We start from the raw sequence: 16,657 nt of genomic DNA, 5'->3' as shown, positions 1-16,657 counted from the left end.
CACGGGCAAGATGGTCTACCAATAAGAAGCCAGGTCAGCTTTCATTTACACATTCTTTGTTTTCGGTGTGCTTTTATTGGTGTATGCTTAGATTAGCTGAATTACCTAAATTATGCTATTAGATGAATTGTATTGGGGTTGCCAAAGAGGCTATCATTTTTGATTAGTTGTGAAGGGGGTTGGCCTTTTTGGGACAGTGGGCACATTTGGAATGTTGAGAAAGTGCCATTGGCACCGGTTGCAAAATGGCTGCCATGTGGGTGTGGCAAAACACAAAATGGCTGCCATGGGGACGTGGCGAATGGCTTCAACATAGGAGAGGCTGAGCTAGTGCAAACAGGATCTGAGCAGGAAAAGCAAACACTGTCTTGCACATTAGGGATTTTTGAGAGGATATTTTACTGAGAAGAGCCATGTGAGGTACTTGTGGGGCCACACTGGTCCCTGTGTGAGCCACATTGGCAACCCCCAAGTTAAGCAAACTGGACGACCACTGTCCACTTTTATTAGGTCATCCCCAAAGTGTTTCACATCTACTGGTTGACGGTGTTGGGTTCTTCTTTTTCTCCCCTTCAGCTTCCGGTGCCTCCCCCAAGTTACTTGTCAGGATACTATTTCACTGATGGAGCGAAACCCAGCAGTTCAGAGCTGGAGATTATCTCGAGCTTTCAGAGGGACAACAGCTTCCCAGCCCTTGTGCTGGATATGGCGATGCAGCTAATGAATAAGAAGCAAAGCAGAGGTACGAAGGCGGTCTGCTAGGTCACAGTGACACCTCCTTGTACTCTGAAGCTTATTTCAGTGATGATTACCTAGGTTTAGTTACTGGCTTAGTTACAGGAGGGCAGCTTTCATCAACCTCATGTCCTCCAGATGCTTTGGACTACAACTCCCATCAGCCCCAGCCAATGCTGGCTGAGGTTGATGGGAATTGTAGTTCAAAACATTAGGAGGGTTACAGGATACCAAAGGCTGCAGTACTGCCTGTAACTTTGCGTAAGTAGCTCCTTTAAGTGCATTGGACACCTGTGGTTATCTCCACAGGCATATAAGTATCAGACCTCTTCCAGATCAGGCTATTTGACCATCCAGTCCAGTATTGTCTACTCTCAGCAACTGGCTAAAGTTGAGGACAGATAACCTTTCCCATCATCTGCTGCCTGATCCTTTAAAAACAAAAAGCCTGGAGATGCCTGGGATTGAACCTGCAACCTTCCTCATGCAAAGCAGGTGCTTTACCACTAAGCTGTGGTCCCTCCACCAAATTCCTGCTATGTGCAGAGACATACATTAAAGGGAAAGTAGGAGGTGTCTGGAACTGAGCATACTGTTGAAGACTGTTAAGGCAATGCATACGGCGTGCGTTGAACACTCAGCAGCAACATATAAATGCTAAACATTTTTCTTAGTATATCCTTGACTAGCGCTAGTGCATTGAAGCATATTAGATGCTGGTGCAGGGGTGGGGGGAGATGTGGCCCTCCAGATGTTGCAGATTCCTGCCCTCACCGTTACTGACCCATTGGCGATGCTAGCCGGGGCTGATGGGAGTTGACGTCCAGCAGCATCTGGAGGACTACATTGGCTCCCCACCCTTGCATTACTGGGTATTTCAAGCAGGGGCGTAAGGAGGCAGTGATTTCTGTCTCATCCTGTGTTCATCATAATTAGCACTGTTTCCATTCTGCTACAGTTTGGCTTCCACTATGGCTGAAATTCACACAATTAGTTTTCCAGAAGCTTTTAACTGTTTTCAGAACTGTTAGAAGTTCTAATTGTATTCTACATTACTGATGTGTTTGGCTCCTTTGGGAGGAAGGGTGGGATGTTACATTTAATAAATAAATAATGTAATCAATTTAAGTGGAAGGGAAATGTCAAAAACAATGCAGGAAATAACGTAATTATTTACATAACATTTGCGGACTAAAAACAAACAGCAGTACCAAATGCCACTGTTATTTGCTTGGGTAATTTCTGTTCTTGAACTCTGTCAAACATGCAAATTGCAGCAATTTTCGCTCCTCTTTCCATTTCTGACAGAATTCTCCAGCACCTCTAATTCTAAGCATTGTCAAATGGTGCTCATCCTCCTGGTGTTGCTACTGTTTCCCATTTTCTTACTCCTTGGTCCATGCAGTTCTGCCCGATCAGCTGAAAGCCTGGTGTGTAGAAATGTTAGGCGAGCGGGGACGTTTGTCACCGCAGCAACTTCTGAAATGCATTATCGGCAGGAGGCTGGAGTCCGTGTCCGAATCGAGCAAGCTTTTGGGCTTAAAGGTACCTGAAAGGATATTATTTGTGTTTCTTTTCCTCCCCCTAAAGTATAACCATCAGTTTTAAGACCTATAGTTTGAATATATGTGATGCAATAATCTGGCTTAAGCAAAGCAGGTCAGTGCCTGGGTGGGAAGACTGTTGGGAATCTCTGTCTACTCCACCTTGAGTTCCACGGGAGAAAGGTGGGATGCAAATATAATAAGTAAATAGCATAAGTACAAGTGGATCCTGCAACAGAATGTTGGGGTTTGTAGTGTTCCCTTTGTTCCAATCAGCCACATCTTCCTCCATGATACTCCATTCCGTTTCCCCCCTCTCTCCTGGTTTCCTCATTTTTCTCCCTCCAACAGATAGATAGCATTCCGTATCCACTGAGCATACTCAGACCTCACTTAGCTGCTTGTCCCCCCCCTTTACAGTTTTATTCTATTTTTTATATACTTCTGGAAACCGTAGGGTTCCCCCCACTCAGCTGATACTCCCCCTTATACATGTTTTTTAAAAAATAGGTCTGTGATCATAGTAAACAACAGCATTGATGGTGCCATTTTGGCTACGTAATCCGTGACACCCTGTAAACCCTGCAAATAAGAGGGATTTATCACTGCTGCTGCTTTTTTGCAGTCTCTCAGAATGATAGGACGAGAAGGTCGATTAGTTTGTCCATTTCTTATCGTGTAGCCAATACAAGAGATGGGGTCAGCCAAGCCCATGTTTGCTTAGGTCAAGATGTATGCAATCTTCAAGAATGGATGATGCAGAAAAAGAAACGACATCTTGAAGAATGGTCTGGATGTTAGGAAGAAGATTGTATCTTTGTTTTGTGATGATAGCCTAGCAGATGTAAATCTTGCCCGTATAAGAGACTTGCCCATAAACAGGGGAGCAGCGGCCTCTCTTTTTACCTTTCACAAGTTCATGGTATTTGCACGTGTTCCTTGGAGGGTGGAGCATAAGAGGTGACAGGGATCTCGGAGGAGTAGGACGATCAGCACCTGCTCATTCCTGCATCCCTGTTCTACAGGAAGTAAAGTTGGAAGTAGAAAGGATTTTTCTGTTTTTTCTGTGGTCAAACAAAAAGTATCATTTTAACTTACTGGTGTAAATAAGTATATGTATATTTAACTTACTGGTGTAAATAAGTATATGTATATTTAACTTACTGGTGTTTTTTTATTCCCTCCCCCACCAGCTGATGGTTATTATGTGAATACACTAGCCAGAATCCTTAAGGGGGCTGCAAGCATGCAGTTACCTGAGCTGCCTCAACACTGGGGAGGAGAAGAAAAATTCCTAATGCAACAACTCAATTTTTCAAGCCTACAGAGATCGCCAAAGTGGACTGACCCATCTGTGGTACAGAGTAGCCAAACTGCCACCTTGCAGTGGTGGCTGGTGCCCATTGGGACTGGTAGGGTGGAAGGCAGGGAGCCCAAACAGTAGGTGGAGCCAGACTTGATGACACTCAGAGCCAACTAATTTTATTTTTGTCCCCATCCTCCTCCTTGCTGAGTTCTGCAAGGGCAAAACTAGGACAGAGGAGGAAGAATCTGGTAGGCAGTGCCAGCCCTTAGACCGGATGTAAGTAAGAAGGCTGGCTGGCTGAGGGCAGATTTCGGTTGTTAGGGCAGTGTCCCATTTGCCCTAATGGGCTAGCCTTCACTGCCTCCTTGCATTCACCATGTCTGCCAAGTGACTCCTGGGCGGTGTGGAAAAGAGTGCAGACATTTGCCCTGTAAATCGTTAAAGAACCTCAAGGAAAATGGGTACCAATTTATTTAACTGTTGATATGAAAAGAAATAACTAAGTCTGCCATTGCAGGGAAATGGCTTTTGACCATGCCGTGGGCTCTCTAAAGTGGGGCCTGTTGTTTCATGCCAGCACTGCAGTTGGATTAAGCAGCTGTTTCCCTGAAGGCAGAAGAAGACCTTTAGCCCTGTTTGGCTGGGTGGCCGTCTGGAATGGGTATAGATCAGGGGGTGGGCAACCTTTTACTGTTGAGAGCTGCAGTCTCTGGGGGTGGGGGTGGAGGGGAAGGAAGTCTGATGGGAGGCACATGTTAGCAGTGGGCAGAGCCAGAAATGGGCAAGGCATCTCTCCCTCCCTCCCTCCCTCCCTCCCTCCCTCTCTCTCTCTCTCTCTCTCTCTCTCTCTCTCTCTCTCTCTCTCTCTCTCTCTCTCTCTCTCTCTCGTCTCCCCCCAACCCCCCTTTCCCTGCCTTTCCCATATTTGCAGCTCATATCAAATTAAGACCGGGGTAACATGAAACAACACTGAGGGCCACAGATTGCCCATCCTTGATAATAGATTTTTTTTCTTCTAAAAAAATCACACAAAGGGGGCATCAAGTATATCCTGGGCTGGAAAAGTTAGTAGATTCTGAAGGCAAAGGCTTAATGTGGTCTGGAGTGGCCAGGTTTCTGGATCTGCATTTGATTCTACTTCTTCAAAAATTACTGCCCATTCCAGCTGCTGTTCCTTACTATTCCAGCTAATACACTTTTTTAAAAAAAAGGAAGATTCCACAAGACTTCGCTGAAAATGGCTCTTACAAATTCCAGAACTTCTTCCCAGATGGAGGAGGAAGTGTACCATAGTACAAAATTTCCTTGTGCACCCGCCTTCTGACAGGCTAACATCTTATAAATGCCCAGGCAAACAGATAGGCAATACTCTGTCCCAGTGAGCAGCTTCATTGCAAAGGAAACAATACAAATGGGGGAAGGGGAGGGAAAGGTAATCAAACATCAGCAATTTCCACTTTTGTTTTTGTCAGAATTCTCCAACATCCCTATTCGTTAGGTAGTCCTTCAGCCTGCCCACTTCAGAGGTCTAGCATGTTTATGTGAATGCATCGCAAAGGAAAAGTTCCTGCAGGCATTTTCCCACAGGACCCCCCCCCCAAAAAAAACCCCTCCTCGTTTGCAAAATGAGCATTTAAACTGAGATCAGCTTTCCTAAATATATTGCAGTTCCTGCTATTTATGATACTCCTGAAACATCCCAAACATCTGTTGTGCACAGAAATGAAATCTTGGTTAACTGCTGAGAACTACTCCCTTCTACAAAGGAGAATCAAATTGCCCATCAGTTGCCTGCACAAGATTTAGCTCTATAGTGATGATTTCAAGAGACGGTTTAAAGTATCTCTGTGCATTTAGCAACTCTGGAATGAGCTGTATCAGTCAAAGTCCCACTTTCCCTTTTACCTCAGAATGTAGAATAAAAACATCACACCATAACCTCATAATTTTCAGTGTCCTACAAGCATACTATCTGCTGATCTTCTTATGTCTTAGAATTTTCTCAAGACTGAGAAGGTGTGTTTGCTGTTTTAAATGGGTAATGTTTCTGTTGACCTGAGACTTATTTTCCCATTCAAGGCATGCCTTAACAGCTAGTCATGGAGCTTAGAATTAGAGTGAAGATGGACATGACATCCTTAGAGCTGTGGGGCTGGTTTGGAAGTGTCATCATCTTGTTCATTCCAAACATAGCTATTATTCTCCAGGGGCCAGTGCTGAAAAATCATTTCTGTAGGCTCGGAAGCTGACTGCAAGGGACACTGATTGGCTAGTACCACCTGTGGAGGATTGCTGATTGGCTAGTACCAGCTGCAGATGGCAGAGATTGGCTAGTGCCTGTGACATGACTAACACACACTCACACACCCTGTATGTCCCCAGAGTATTGCCATTGTTCTTAAAATTCATGCAGGGTTTAATTATTATTATTTTGCTTCCAGAGGCTTATTTTTAAACTACTGGAAGGAAAGATAAATGTATAAACAAACATTCCTTGCTGATCCAGTGTTTGCCTTGCTGTTATGTTCATGTCCAAATTGAGTTGTAAAGCTAGAGTCATGACCTGGCTGTTTATCTTCAGATAAGAAGTCAGTTAATTCCCCCCCCAGGATATGTTGAATTTTACATTTCTGAATCCCTTTTCAGCTTCCTATATCCTCATGTCATTGTATTCAGTTTTAAAAAAATGTTCCTTGGGTCTGGTACCACTTCTTTGCTTTACTTCCCTCTAACTCTTCTGTGCTTTATTGTAGGTTTTGCATCCTTATCTCGATGATCACAGTGTTCTGCTAGTCCAGATATATGGCTTGGATGTTATTTATACCCCGGATCCCAGTGGACAAAGACCAGGCACGATAACACCACGTTCTGGCCAGGTTGTCGAGCTTAATAAACAATCCCAACTGGGGTGGACAGCTGTTCCGTTCTTCGACAGGTGAATGCAAAACTAGATGCCACCATGTTTTTAAGACTTGCAGTGCAATCCTATGCATGTTTACTGGAAAGTCCCATTAGGTCTGTTTCCTATGTTACTCATGCTCAGAGTAACTGAAATTAATGCACTTGGCTAACTTAGGTCCATTAATTCCAGTGGGTCTCCTTTGAGTCGAAGTGACTTGGCTACGACCCATTGTCTTCAATGAGGCTTATTGCCAGATAGGTGTGCATGGCATTGCAGCCTTAGATATTTAAAGAGTAACGCATATGTTGACAGCATCTTATCCGGGCCAGTCAGCTACTCCCAAAACCTGTCCCAGGGCCATGCACTTGTATTGTTTCAGGTGGCATCACAGTGCCCTTCCAGATGCCCTTTTTACTGTACATTCATTATGATTTGTGCTCATGATGGTATTGGGGTGGTTATAAGCAATTATGTTTTAAATATAGTTTGTGCCTCCAAGAGTGTTGCAGCGAACATATTGCTTTGTTTCCAGTCGGTGCATATCCCAGAACTTTTCATACCACACATTTTCTGGGTTTGGCCTACAGTACCTCACCAGTGGTCTACTCTGGGCTGTCGGTGTCAAGTCAGGTGGTGCCATTAGGACAGGACTATGGGGCAGACGTCCAACGCCCCAATCAGCTGAATGATCAGGAGGGTCCCCAAACACATTTTGCCACATTTTGAAGTAAGAGAAGTAATGCATGTTGGCATCTGAAGAGGAGAACCCAGGGGAAGGGCTGTAGCTCATTGGGTACAGCATCTGCTTTGCATGCAGAAGGTCCCAGGGTCAATCCCCAATATCTGCAGGCAGGGCTGGGAGAGAACCCATCTCTGAAACACTGGAGAGCTGCTTGTCATCAGTGTAGACCAACCTTTCCCAACCAGTGTGCCTCCAGATGTTGTTGGACCACAATTCCCATATTTCCTGACCATTGGCAATGCTGGCTGAGGCTGATGGGAGTTGTGGTCCAACAACATCTGGAGGCACACTGGTTGGGAAAGGCTGGTGCAGAGAATACTGAGCTAGATGGACCAATGGTCCGACTTGGGCAGTTTCCTATGTTCCTAAGGCCATTCATTCCTGAGTTCATAATTATCAACTAACTGCACCACAGACTATGGTCACATCCACACTATGTATTTGAAGCACATGGCTTCCCCCAAAGAATCCTGACAACTGTAGTTTACCCTTCACAGAGCTATCGTTCCCTGCACCCTTAACAAGCAATAGTTCCCAGGATTCTTTGGGGTAAGCAATGTGCTTTAAATGTGTGGTGTGGATGTGACGCAGTGGTCACTTTGGGAAACTTGAAACAATCCTCTTCAGTGAGATAATGCTATTGTAGGAACCAGACCACCGGTAGAGAAAATGCCTGGTGATTCCAAATACCATTTAAAGAGGGAGCTAATCTGTTGCAGTGCCTAATATCTGGATGGGTTATCACTGCATCTGCAACTGAACTATAAGCAGGCTATCTCAGGAGAGGAGGAGATATATTCACTGTTCAGTTTGCTGGTTTTCAGCGTGCAAAATGCCAGGGTTTTATATATCCAGAGCGGATGCTTAACTGTCCTCCCAGAGACTGAATTACCTCCCAGACGAAACATGAAAAAATTCAAGAGAAAACACAGAAGAGAGTTGCAAATGCTGCTGCTTGCCTTGAGCGGGCAAAGTGATGAGATGTCACCTGCTGTTCCTTCAGTATACCTGCAAGGAGAAAGGACTGTGGTGACTGTGTTCATGCTGCAACCACAAGACCATAGCTCAGTGGTAGAGCATCTGCCTTGTATGCAGAAGGTCACAAGTTCTATTCTCAGCCTATCCAGGTAGGACTGGAAATGCCTCTGGAGAGCTGTTGCCAGTCAGAGTAGGCAATAGGGAGCTAGATGGACCCAATAATCTGACTCAGTATAAGGCAGCTTCCTTTGTTCCTGTGAATGAGTTGTCAGCTATCTAGGTTATCTTCGCACTGGCTTCTTTTGAGCTGAACCATTACTCTCTCAGCCTGAGCCCCATTTTGTAGTATCTTGTAAAGATAGCAGGTAAATACATTTGAAATATTTTGAGCGCTTAGGAAAAATTCTTAATAGATAGCAAGTAAGGCTGTTTTCAAGGGTGAACAATCAAGACTGTGCTCCCTTTCAGTGATGTGGCCAAGGGGGTCAAAATCAAGGTAGTCTGTCGAGCAGGGGTGGGGGGACTTGTGGCCCTCTGATATGGTCAGACTGCAATTCCCATAATCTCTGATCATTAGTCGGGATGGGGGAGAAATTTGATTCGGTCCTCATTTGAAGCCGAATTTATCAAATTCTTACTTTCGAAACAATACGACGTCTGAAACACAGAATCCTTCAAAATTTGCACTTATCCAAATGTTGCAATGCAGTTCTCCAACCAAGCAGTGTTTACAAAAATGCATATATCAGGGGAAGTGATTGTAAAAATGAATATATTAGTAAAAATAGCATACAAAACTACATTATATTAGGAGAAATTGCCTGCAAAAGTATATTTATTAGGAGAAATTCACACTAAAATGCTGAAGACTTTTCATGAGAATTTAAAACAAAAACACAAATTGCTAGAGAAACCTGGAGAAATGACTATAAGATTGGGAAAATGAGAAACAGAGAAGCGAAATGGATAGATTCTTCCACCCCTAAACCATGCTGGCTGGGGCTGATGGGAGTTGATGTCCAACCACATCTGGACGGCCACAAGTTCCCTCAGCCCTACTTTAGAGCCTCTGTATATCTCTCCTTGCAGCCTCAGTGAAGGGACTACTGCTGTAGACCCACCTTCTGGCCCCAATGGAGGGGATGTGCAAGCACTTTTAAAAGTTTAAACCCCCCTGCTCTCTGCAAAGCAGCCCATGGGCACAGGGCAGGGTATTGACCTTGATCCGGGACTATATCTGCCTGACGGCCCAATCAGCTGCATGTCAGATTAGGTAGTGGTGGAGACAGGGTAGCAGCAGTCTACCCTGGTGGACAGTCCTTCCAAAGCTTTCCAAAGCCAACACTTGAGATGTGAGCAGAGTTTCAGGCCATGTCAGTTGGGGTTTGGAGGGTCTCTTGAGTTATAAGGACTGGATACCACCCTACAGGTTGTTGCAAACCAGTTAGAGGTAAGATTTTAATAATGGGCAATAAAACCTCTTAAATTTTGGTTAGGTTAGGGAAGGGCCACACTTATCCAACAGCCTTTATAAGGTAGGCCTGGGGTGTGTGTGTGTGTGTGAGAGAGAGAGAGAGAGAGCAAAAATGAAAGTATTGGTGAAACCTTTAAAATGTAATCTGAGAATCCGTTCCTTTTCTGTCTCTCAAATATATCTGTAGCTTTTTGTTTTTTGTTTGAAAAAGTTTTTGCCATTTTTGCTGGATCTATTCAAGCTTTCAAAAAAACGAATAGTAAATTCATATGCATGAAACTGACTGCAAAGAGCAATTAGTCCTTCATTAATATGCAAATTTGGTCCAATGCAAATTCATCTATGTATGTGGTTTTAAATATGCAAGCTGGTCTTGCTGTGCTAGAAAACCCAGATGCTTTTATTAACTTTGAAATTGAGGGATTTGGTTAATGATATTGTTGACAAGAAAAACTTGAATAAATTTGACGATTTGCCGTCTTCCATTTTAGCAGAGGCTCATAGGGGAAAAAATCCCAAATAAAAAGCCAATTTTTATTTGGTAATTTTCCTGTTCCCAAACTAGGAATAAATGTCAGATATGCCATAACAAGAGTTTGATATCCTAATGCAGTTATCCCAAGACCTTTAAAAACATTCCCCAAAGATCCAGCTGTTTTATATCCGGAGGGTAAAGCCATCTGCATTGGTTCTATGAATAACATGCTGCCGGAAGGTTTAATACTGGGAAGTTAGATCACTTTTGTTTTGGAGGAAATAGATGCGTCTTGGAATTTTAAAAAGCTTGAACTTTTGCAAGTGGTGGTTTTCAGTGGTTGCTTCCACGCTGGCCCTTTGTTCTGGAATTGCCATCCTTTGGTGGTGGTGGTGGTGGTGATGGTTATTATTCAGTCACTTTCCTTGCAAAGCAACCCAAAGCGACTTACAACTTACTTTTATGGGGAGTCATGCCTTATTCTGATTCAGACCATTGGTCCATCTAACTCAGTATTGCCTGCGCTGACGGGCAGTGACTTTCCAGGATCTCAGGCAGGAGCCTCCCCCAGTTCGACCTGGAGATGCTGGGGACTGAACCTTCTGCATGCAATGCAGATGCTCTACTACTGAGCAGTGGCCCTTCCCTGTAAGGATATTGGCAAATTGCTGCAGCCCAGGCTTTTGTGTGTGTGTTGCTGCCTTACCACAGGGATGAAGAAACTTGTGGTCCCTCCAGATGTCACTCAACTACATCTCCCATCATCCCTAAGCATTGGCGTTGCTGGTTTGGGGCTGATGGGTGCTGGAGTCCAACAAAATCTGGAGGGCCACAGCTTCCCCATTCCTGCTCTACCAACTTTTTTTTGGTAAAAAACTTTTTTTTGGCCTGTTCAGTGGAAAACAAGCTGCCTTGTAACCGGTCTGGCTGTCTTACCCAGGAACTCTGTTTGTAGCAGCTCTGTCTATCTGTCTAATCTACTTTATCTATCTATTTATTAAATTTATATCCCACCCTTCCTCCCTGGAGCTCTCCAGGGTCTTGGGCAGAGAGAGGCCTTTCCCGTCACTTGCTGCCTGATCCTTTTAGCTGAAGATTCCAGAGATGGAACTGGGGACCTGCTGCAATGCAAAGCCAGTGCTACACCCACTGAGTTAAACATAGAAAGCTGCCTTACGACTAGGGATGGATGAGAATTTTGATTCAGTTCGCATTTCCAGCAGAATTTATCAAAAGCTCACTTTCCGAAACAATATGAGAACCAAAACACAACCATCCTTCAAAATTCACATTTATTAGGATTTTGGGATGCAGTTCGCCAACTAAACAATATTTACAAAAATGCGTATATTTTTCGCACTAAAATGGACAATTTTCATGAGGATTTTTTTTAAAAAAAATCTCAGATTGTTCCAGAAATGTAGAGGACTGAATTTAACATTAGAACAGTGAGAAAAGGAGAGGATGGAAACTGACAGTTCTTTCCATCCCTACTTACAACACATCACTGACCACGCCCAGTATTGTCTCTCCTGACTGGTGGCAGTTCTCTGGGGTCTTGGGCACAGAGGTCTCTCCCATCCCCACTGGCTCTGGGGTGGAGAACCTGAGGGTTAGGGGCCAGCCGTGGCCCTGCAAGCCTCTGCCTTGAAACTCTTCCCAGGCCATACCTGTCACTGATCCTGCTTTGGTCCCCTAAGTGTTTTCGCCAGGCTGGAATATGTCCTTGAACTCCGATAATGCCTCTTGCTTCCCTGGATGGAGGATAGAGAGGTGTGCTTGTGCATGTGCAGAAACTACCCTGCCATACAAAGGTGACATTGACATTAGCCAGTGTGGTCTAGTGGCTAGAGTGTTGGAGCAGGACCTGGGAGACCTGGTTTCCAATCCCCACTCAGCCATGAAGCTTGCTTGGTGACCCAGTCACCGTTTCTCAACCTAACCTACCTCACAGGGTTGTTGTGGGGATAGCATGGAAAGGGAGGAGAACCGTATATGCCACGCCTTGAGCTCCTTGGAGAAAAGGTGAGGTATAAAATGTACAATAATTTTTTTAAAAGTTGCTGTGCCCACTTTCCCCCAGCCGCCATTGACATGTGGCTCTTGGAATGGCATCCAGCAGGGAATAGCCACTTGGGTTGAAAAAGGTTCCCCACCTTTGTGCTAACTGGTCCTTTTTTTAAAAAAAAAGAACTAGAGATGGCAGGAACTGAACTGGGAACCTTTGCACGAGGCAGGGAACCCGTGGCCTTCCAGATGTTGTTGGATTCCAGCTCCCATCAGCCCCAGCCTGCACAGCCAATGATAATGGGCATTATAGTCTAGCAGCAGTGGAAGGACTGCAGGTTCCCCGTCCCTGGTATCGCTCCTCTCCGAGCTGTATACCTAGTATGGAGTAAAACCCTTGCCACCACCCAGTGCCCCCCCATATGTAGCCAGGCCCCAGTCTGCCCCACTTCACATGCCTGCTGCCAAATCCTATTTCCACAGGTGCTTCTCAGACCACAACACTTCATTCTTTGGCCTCTGGGTTTGGCAGTTTGGGGTTTTTGGGCCTAAAGGCTGCCAGTTGCCCATAGGGATAGAAGGAAATGTCAATTCTGGTTCTCTCAGTTTCTCATTTTTCCAGTCTTAAATTTAGTTCTCCATGTTTCTGCAACAATTTGTGAGTTTTTTAAAGCAACAAAAATCCTCACTAAAACTTTAGCATTTTAGTGCAAATTTCTCATAGTAAACACATTTTTGTAGGCAGTTTTGACTGTTGTACGCATTTTTGCAAGCCATTTCTTATAAAACATATCTTTGTATGTTATTTTCCTTCGTGTATTCATTTTTATTCACACTTTCCCCTGACATATGCATTTTTGTAAACATTTTTTGGGTTGGCGAACTGTGTGGCGAAATTCAAATCAGTGCAAATTTTGAAGGATGGCTGTGTTTCAATTCTCATGTTTCAGAAAGTGTGAATGTGATAGATTCGCCTTGAAATGTGATCTGAATCGAATTTCTCACCCATCCCTAGTTGCCAATCATCCATGCCTCTACTGAAGCATTTCTAGGTAGTCCATAGAATTAGGTCAGCAGGTTCCTCTTGTTACAGCGGCCAAGACAGAAAAATATAATGTCTGTCTGTATGAGACCTCTGGGACAAATCTGCAGCTTGGACATGATGCTTCCTTTCCTGGGAACACAGTTGTCTTGAGTTTGCTCTGGAGTGGTGTGTGTGCGTGCATGCATGCTATGTTACTGTTTGAGAAGCTGCTGGAATCAAAATGACCCGATGAGAAGTTAATAGATTATGGTGTTCCCCAAATAGCTGTTTGATTCCCATGACGTCTTGGCACAGCCGTTTGGGATATAAATCCTGACAGTCAGAAACAGTTTCTAAATCCTTGAAGTGCTACGCTATGCAAAGAACCTTTGGAACACTTAAGGCGGCCCTGGGTGGCGAAGGTGGGAGAAGGGGGCGGAATGTACTGGGGTCTGTGGCAGGTTTGGCTCTTGGTGCTATGATATTTAAACTTGCAGATGTCAGCATCATTGTGGACCAAGGCTGTGCATACTCCAAACCTGGATTTTTAAATCTCATCGAAGAGACAAATTGTGTAAAGGGGGTGACCCAACAACATCAGTAGCCCAAGTCAGTCACTTTGGTCAGCAGTACTTTGTGGGGTGCTAATGGAGCAGACTGAGGTTTTTTTTTTTAATTTGAGGCTGTCATGACCCCCCCCCCCAAACTCTGGGATCTTGCAGAGGATGGAAGAAGACACAGACAAGGAGCGGGTTCAAGGTGTCATTCCCAAGGGGCCACCTTTATGCCCTCCCAGCTGGAAGACATAGCCTTACCCCCATCTGAATAAATAAATAAATAAAATGAAACAAATAAATCTGCAGACTCTGAGGATAACCCTGCCAGCACACATTCCTGTCCTCAGCTTGATTTGTGAAACTAACATCCAAAACTGCATTATATTAGGGAAAATTGCTTTGCAAAAATGGGTGTGTTAGGCAAAACTATATACAAAAAAGTGTATATTAGGTGAAATTCATCATAAAATGTTGATCAGTATTCATATTTTTATTGCAAACTGGTATGGAAGTGTGGAAGACTGGATTCAAGATTGAGAAATTGAGAAAAACTGAAATTGACAGATTTGCCCATCCGGAGTCAGACCCACCTTTCTGTGTGCCTTTCATTCAGCTGGTTTGAAGAAAAACCTTCAACCTTTTACCCAAGTTATTCAATCAATAGCTGTGTCCACGTATTAACAGTAATAACTTGAGGGGGCTCTTCTTGCTAACTTGTTAACTTTTTGTATAATATATATTCAGGAGATTAATAACCACTCCTGCTGCCTTGGAGTTTATTAGCTCGAGGAGTATTTATTACCTCATAAGCACAAAAACCCCTCTGGTTACCATCTAATTAAACTCCAATTCAGTGTATGCAGTATGAGGAGGAACTGTATTAATAGTAAATTTCAGATGAAAAGACGGGGAACTGAGATTACACATTTGATTCATCTTTCCTGTCTTTGCCCTTTTGTTATTACAGAAACTATGTGAGAAGTGGGGTGCACAATGCGCCTTTGTTTCAAGGGGTGCCGAGTGCCGTAAGTACCAAATAAAATGAGAGATTTTTATATAAGGTGTTGGATGAATAATAATGGGCTGGGAGTGCGAGGGGAAGCTTCTGAATAACAGCATTTTTTGAGAATGGCCTCTCTTTAGGCAGAAGAGGGGGTTGTTGTTAGAAACTCTCTTAGTAAGGGTGGTTCGCCAAAGTCCTAGCCTGATCATTTTTATTAAAGGTGGAATACCACTGTAAAAAATAACTACTCAGCTAGACAAGTGTGCCTTTTGCCTGGTGGTTAATCAACTGAAACTTTAGTTGATTGACCTCTAGGGCCAAAAGCCTTAACTGAAGCTTTAGTTGATTATCCAGAGGGGTCATAATCTTTTCGTGGTTGATCTAGTCATTGAAACCGGTTAAAACTTCCAGCCCTACTTTATTTGGTCAGTTGTTAACATGGCATGTGCAAATTTACAGGATTAATCCTGCTTCTGGCAAACTTAATGACATGTGGTGGTTCTATTTCTTTAGCTTGGCAATAGACCAAAGCCCCTGCCTGTACCTTTTTGGTTAATATCTTGTCACATCGTGTGTGTGTGTGTGTGTGTGTGTGTGTGTGTGTGTGTGTGTGTGTGTGTGTGTGTGTGTGTGTGTGTGTGTGTGTGTGTGTGTGTGTGTGTGTGTGTGTGTGTGTGTGTGTGTGTGTGTGTGTGTGTGTGTGTGTGTGTGTGTGTGTGTGTGTGTGTGTGTGTGTGTGTGTGTGTGTGTGTGTGTGTGTGTGTGTGTGTGTGTGTGTGTGAGCGAGAGAGAGAGAGAGAGAGAGAGAGAGAGACAGAGAGAGAGACAGAGAGAGACAGAGAGAGACAGAGACAGAGAGAGACAGAGAGAGACAGAAAGACAGAGAGAGACAGAGAGAGAGAGACAGAAAGACAGAGAGAGACAGAGAGAGAGAGACAGAGAGAGAGAGACAGAAAGACAGAGAGAGACAGAGAGAGAGAGACAGAAAGACAGAGAGAGACAGAGAGAGAGAGACAGAAAGACAGAGAGAGACAGAGAGAGAGAGACAGAGAGAGAGAGAGAGAGAGAGACAGAGAGAGAGAGACAGAGAGAGAGAGAGACAGAGAGAGAGAGACAGAGAGAGAGAGACAGAGAGAGAGAGAGAGAGAGAGACAGAGAGAGAGAGAGAGAGAGAGAGAGAGAGAGAGAGACAGAGAGAGAGAGAGACAGAGAGAGAGAGAGACAGAGATCCTCTCTGCTTCTCTTGGCACCAGTTTTTCGTGGAGCTGACAGAACTAATTTCATTCTCTGTTGTCCTTTTCTCCATGATGTAATCCTGCAGTTGGCATTTGCGGGATCCATATGTCAAGCTGTGGAATGCTCCTATCTGTGATTGGCTTGGGGTTTTTCCCCCCCCTCTTTGTTTTCTTTTTCTGTTTTGTGCACGACGTCCTGGCAGTCACTGGCACAAATGGGGTTATTGTGACTGCAACACTGCAGTGTTTCATTTGTCTGCTTTTAAATGTCCCTGGGTTCATGTTAGCCTTTTATTATTACTATTATATTTACAGACAAGAGATCAGAGGAAGATTATTCTTTTACACAACCAAAGCGACTGTCTTTGTGAAAGATGGGGTTGTATATGGAGGGAGCTCCTGTACATTTATTTCAGGGATCCTTGCAGGGGCCAGTGTGGGATGGGTTTCTGTGTCTGTGAAATGGGCACATTGCACCCGTAACATCCTCTCAGTCAGTGGCAACCCTGCTGACTGTTGTCAATAATAGGCAGCCTTTGCCTATGCTGCTTTAATAGTGCTTTGCTTGCCTCCAACTGAATGTTATTTACTCACTGAGGCTGCACTCCTAGCTATGCTTACCCAGAACTAAGGCTGCAATCCAGTACATGTCTACTCAGAAGTAAGCTTCATTGG

The 16,657-nt window shown here is 44.2% G+C and overlaps 1 protein-coding gene across 1 annotated transcript in view; it reads left to right on the top strand.

Moving 5' to 3' along the window:
* LOC133374207 (uncharacterized) overlaps positions 1 to 16,657 on the top strand; it is a 39,416-nt gene that overhangs the window by 12,215 nt on the left and 10,544 nt on the right. Inside the window, exons 6-8 of the mRNA XM_061604797.1 lie at positions 2,141 to 2,280; positions 6,339 to 6,520; positions 14,712 to 14,769. Coding sequence (XP_061460781.1) covers positions 2,141 to 2,280; positions 6,339 to 6,520; positions 14,712 to 14,769 — 380 coding nt within the window. The remainder of the gene's footprint in view (positions 1 to 2,140; positions 2,281 to 6,338; positions 6,521 to 14,711; positions 14,770 to 16,657) is intronic.

Source organism: Rhineura floridana, chromosome 21, assembly GCF_030035675.1.
Source record: "Rhineura floridana isolate rRhiFlo1 chromosome 21, rRhiFlo1.hap2, whole genome shotgun sequence".
In the NCBI taxonomy this organism is placed as follows: Eukaryota; Metazoa; Chordata; class Lepidosauria; order Squamata; family Rhineuridae; genus Rhineura; species Rhineura floridana.
Note: the sequence above shows the minus strand (reverse complement) of the source record. Positions and strands in the feature narration are given on the sequence as shown.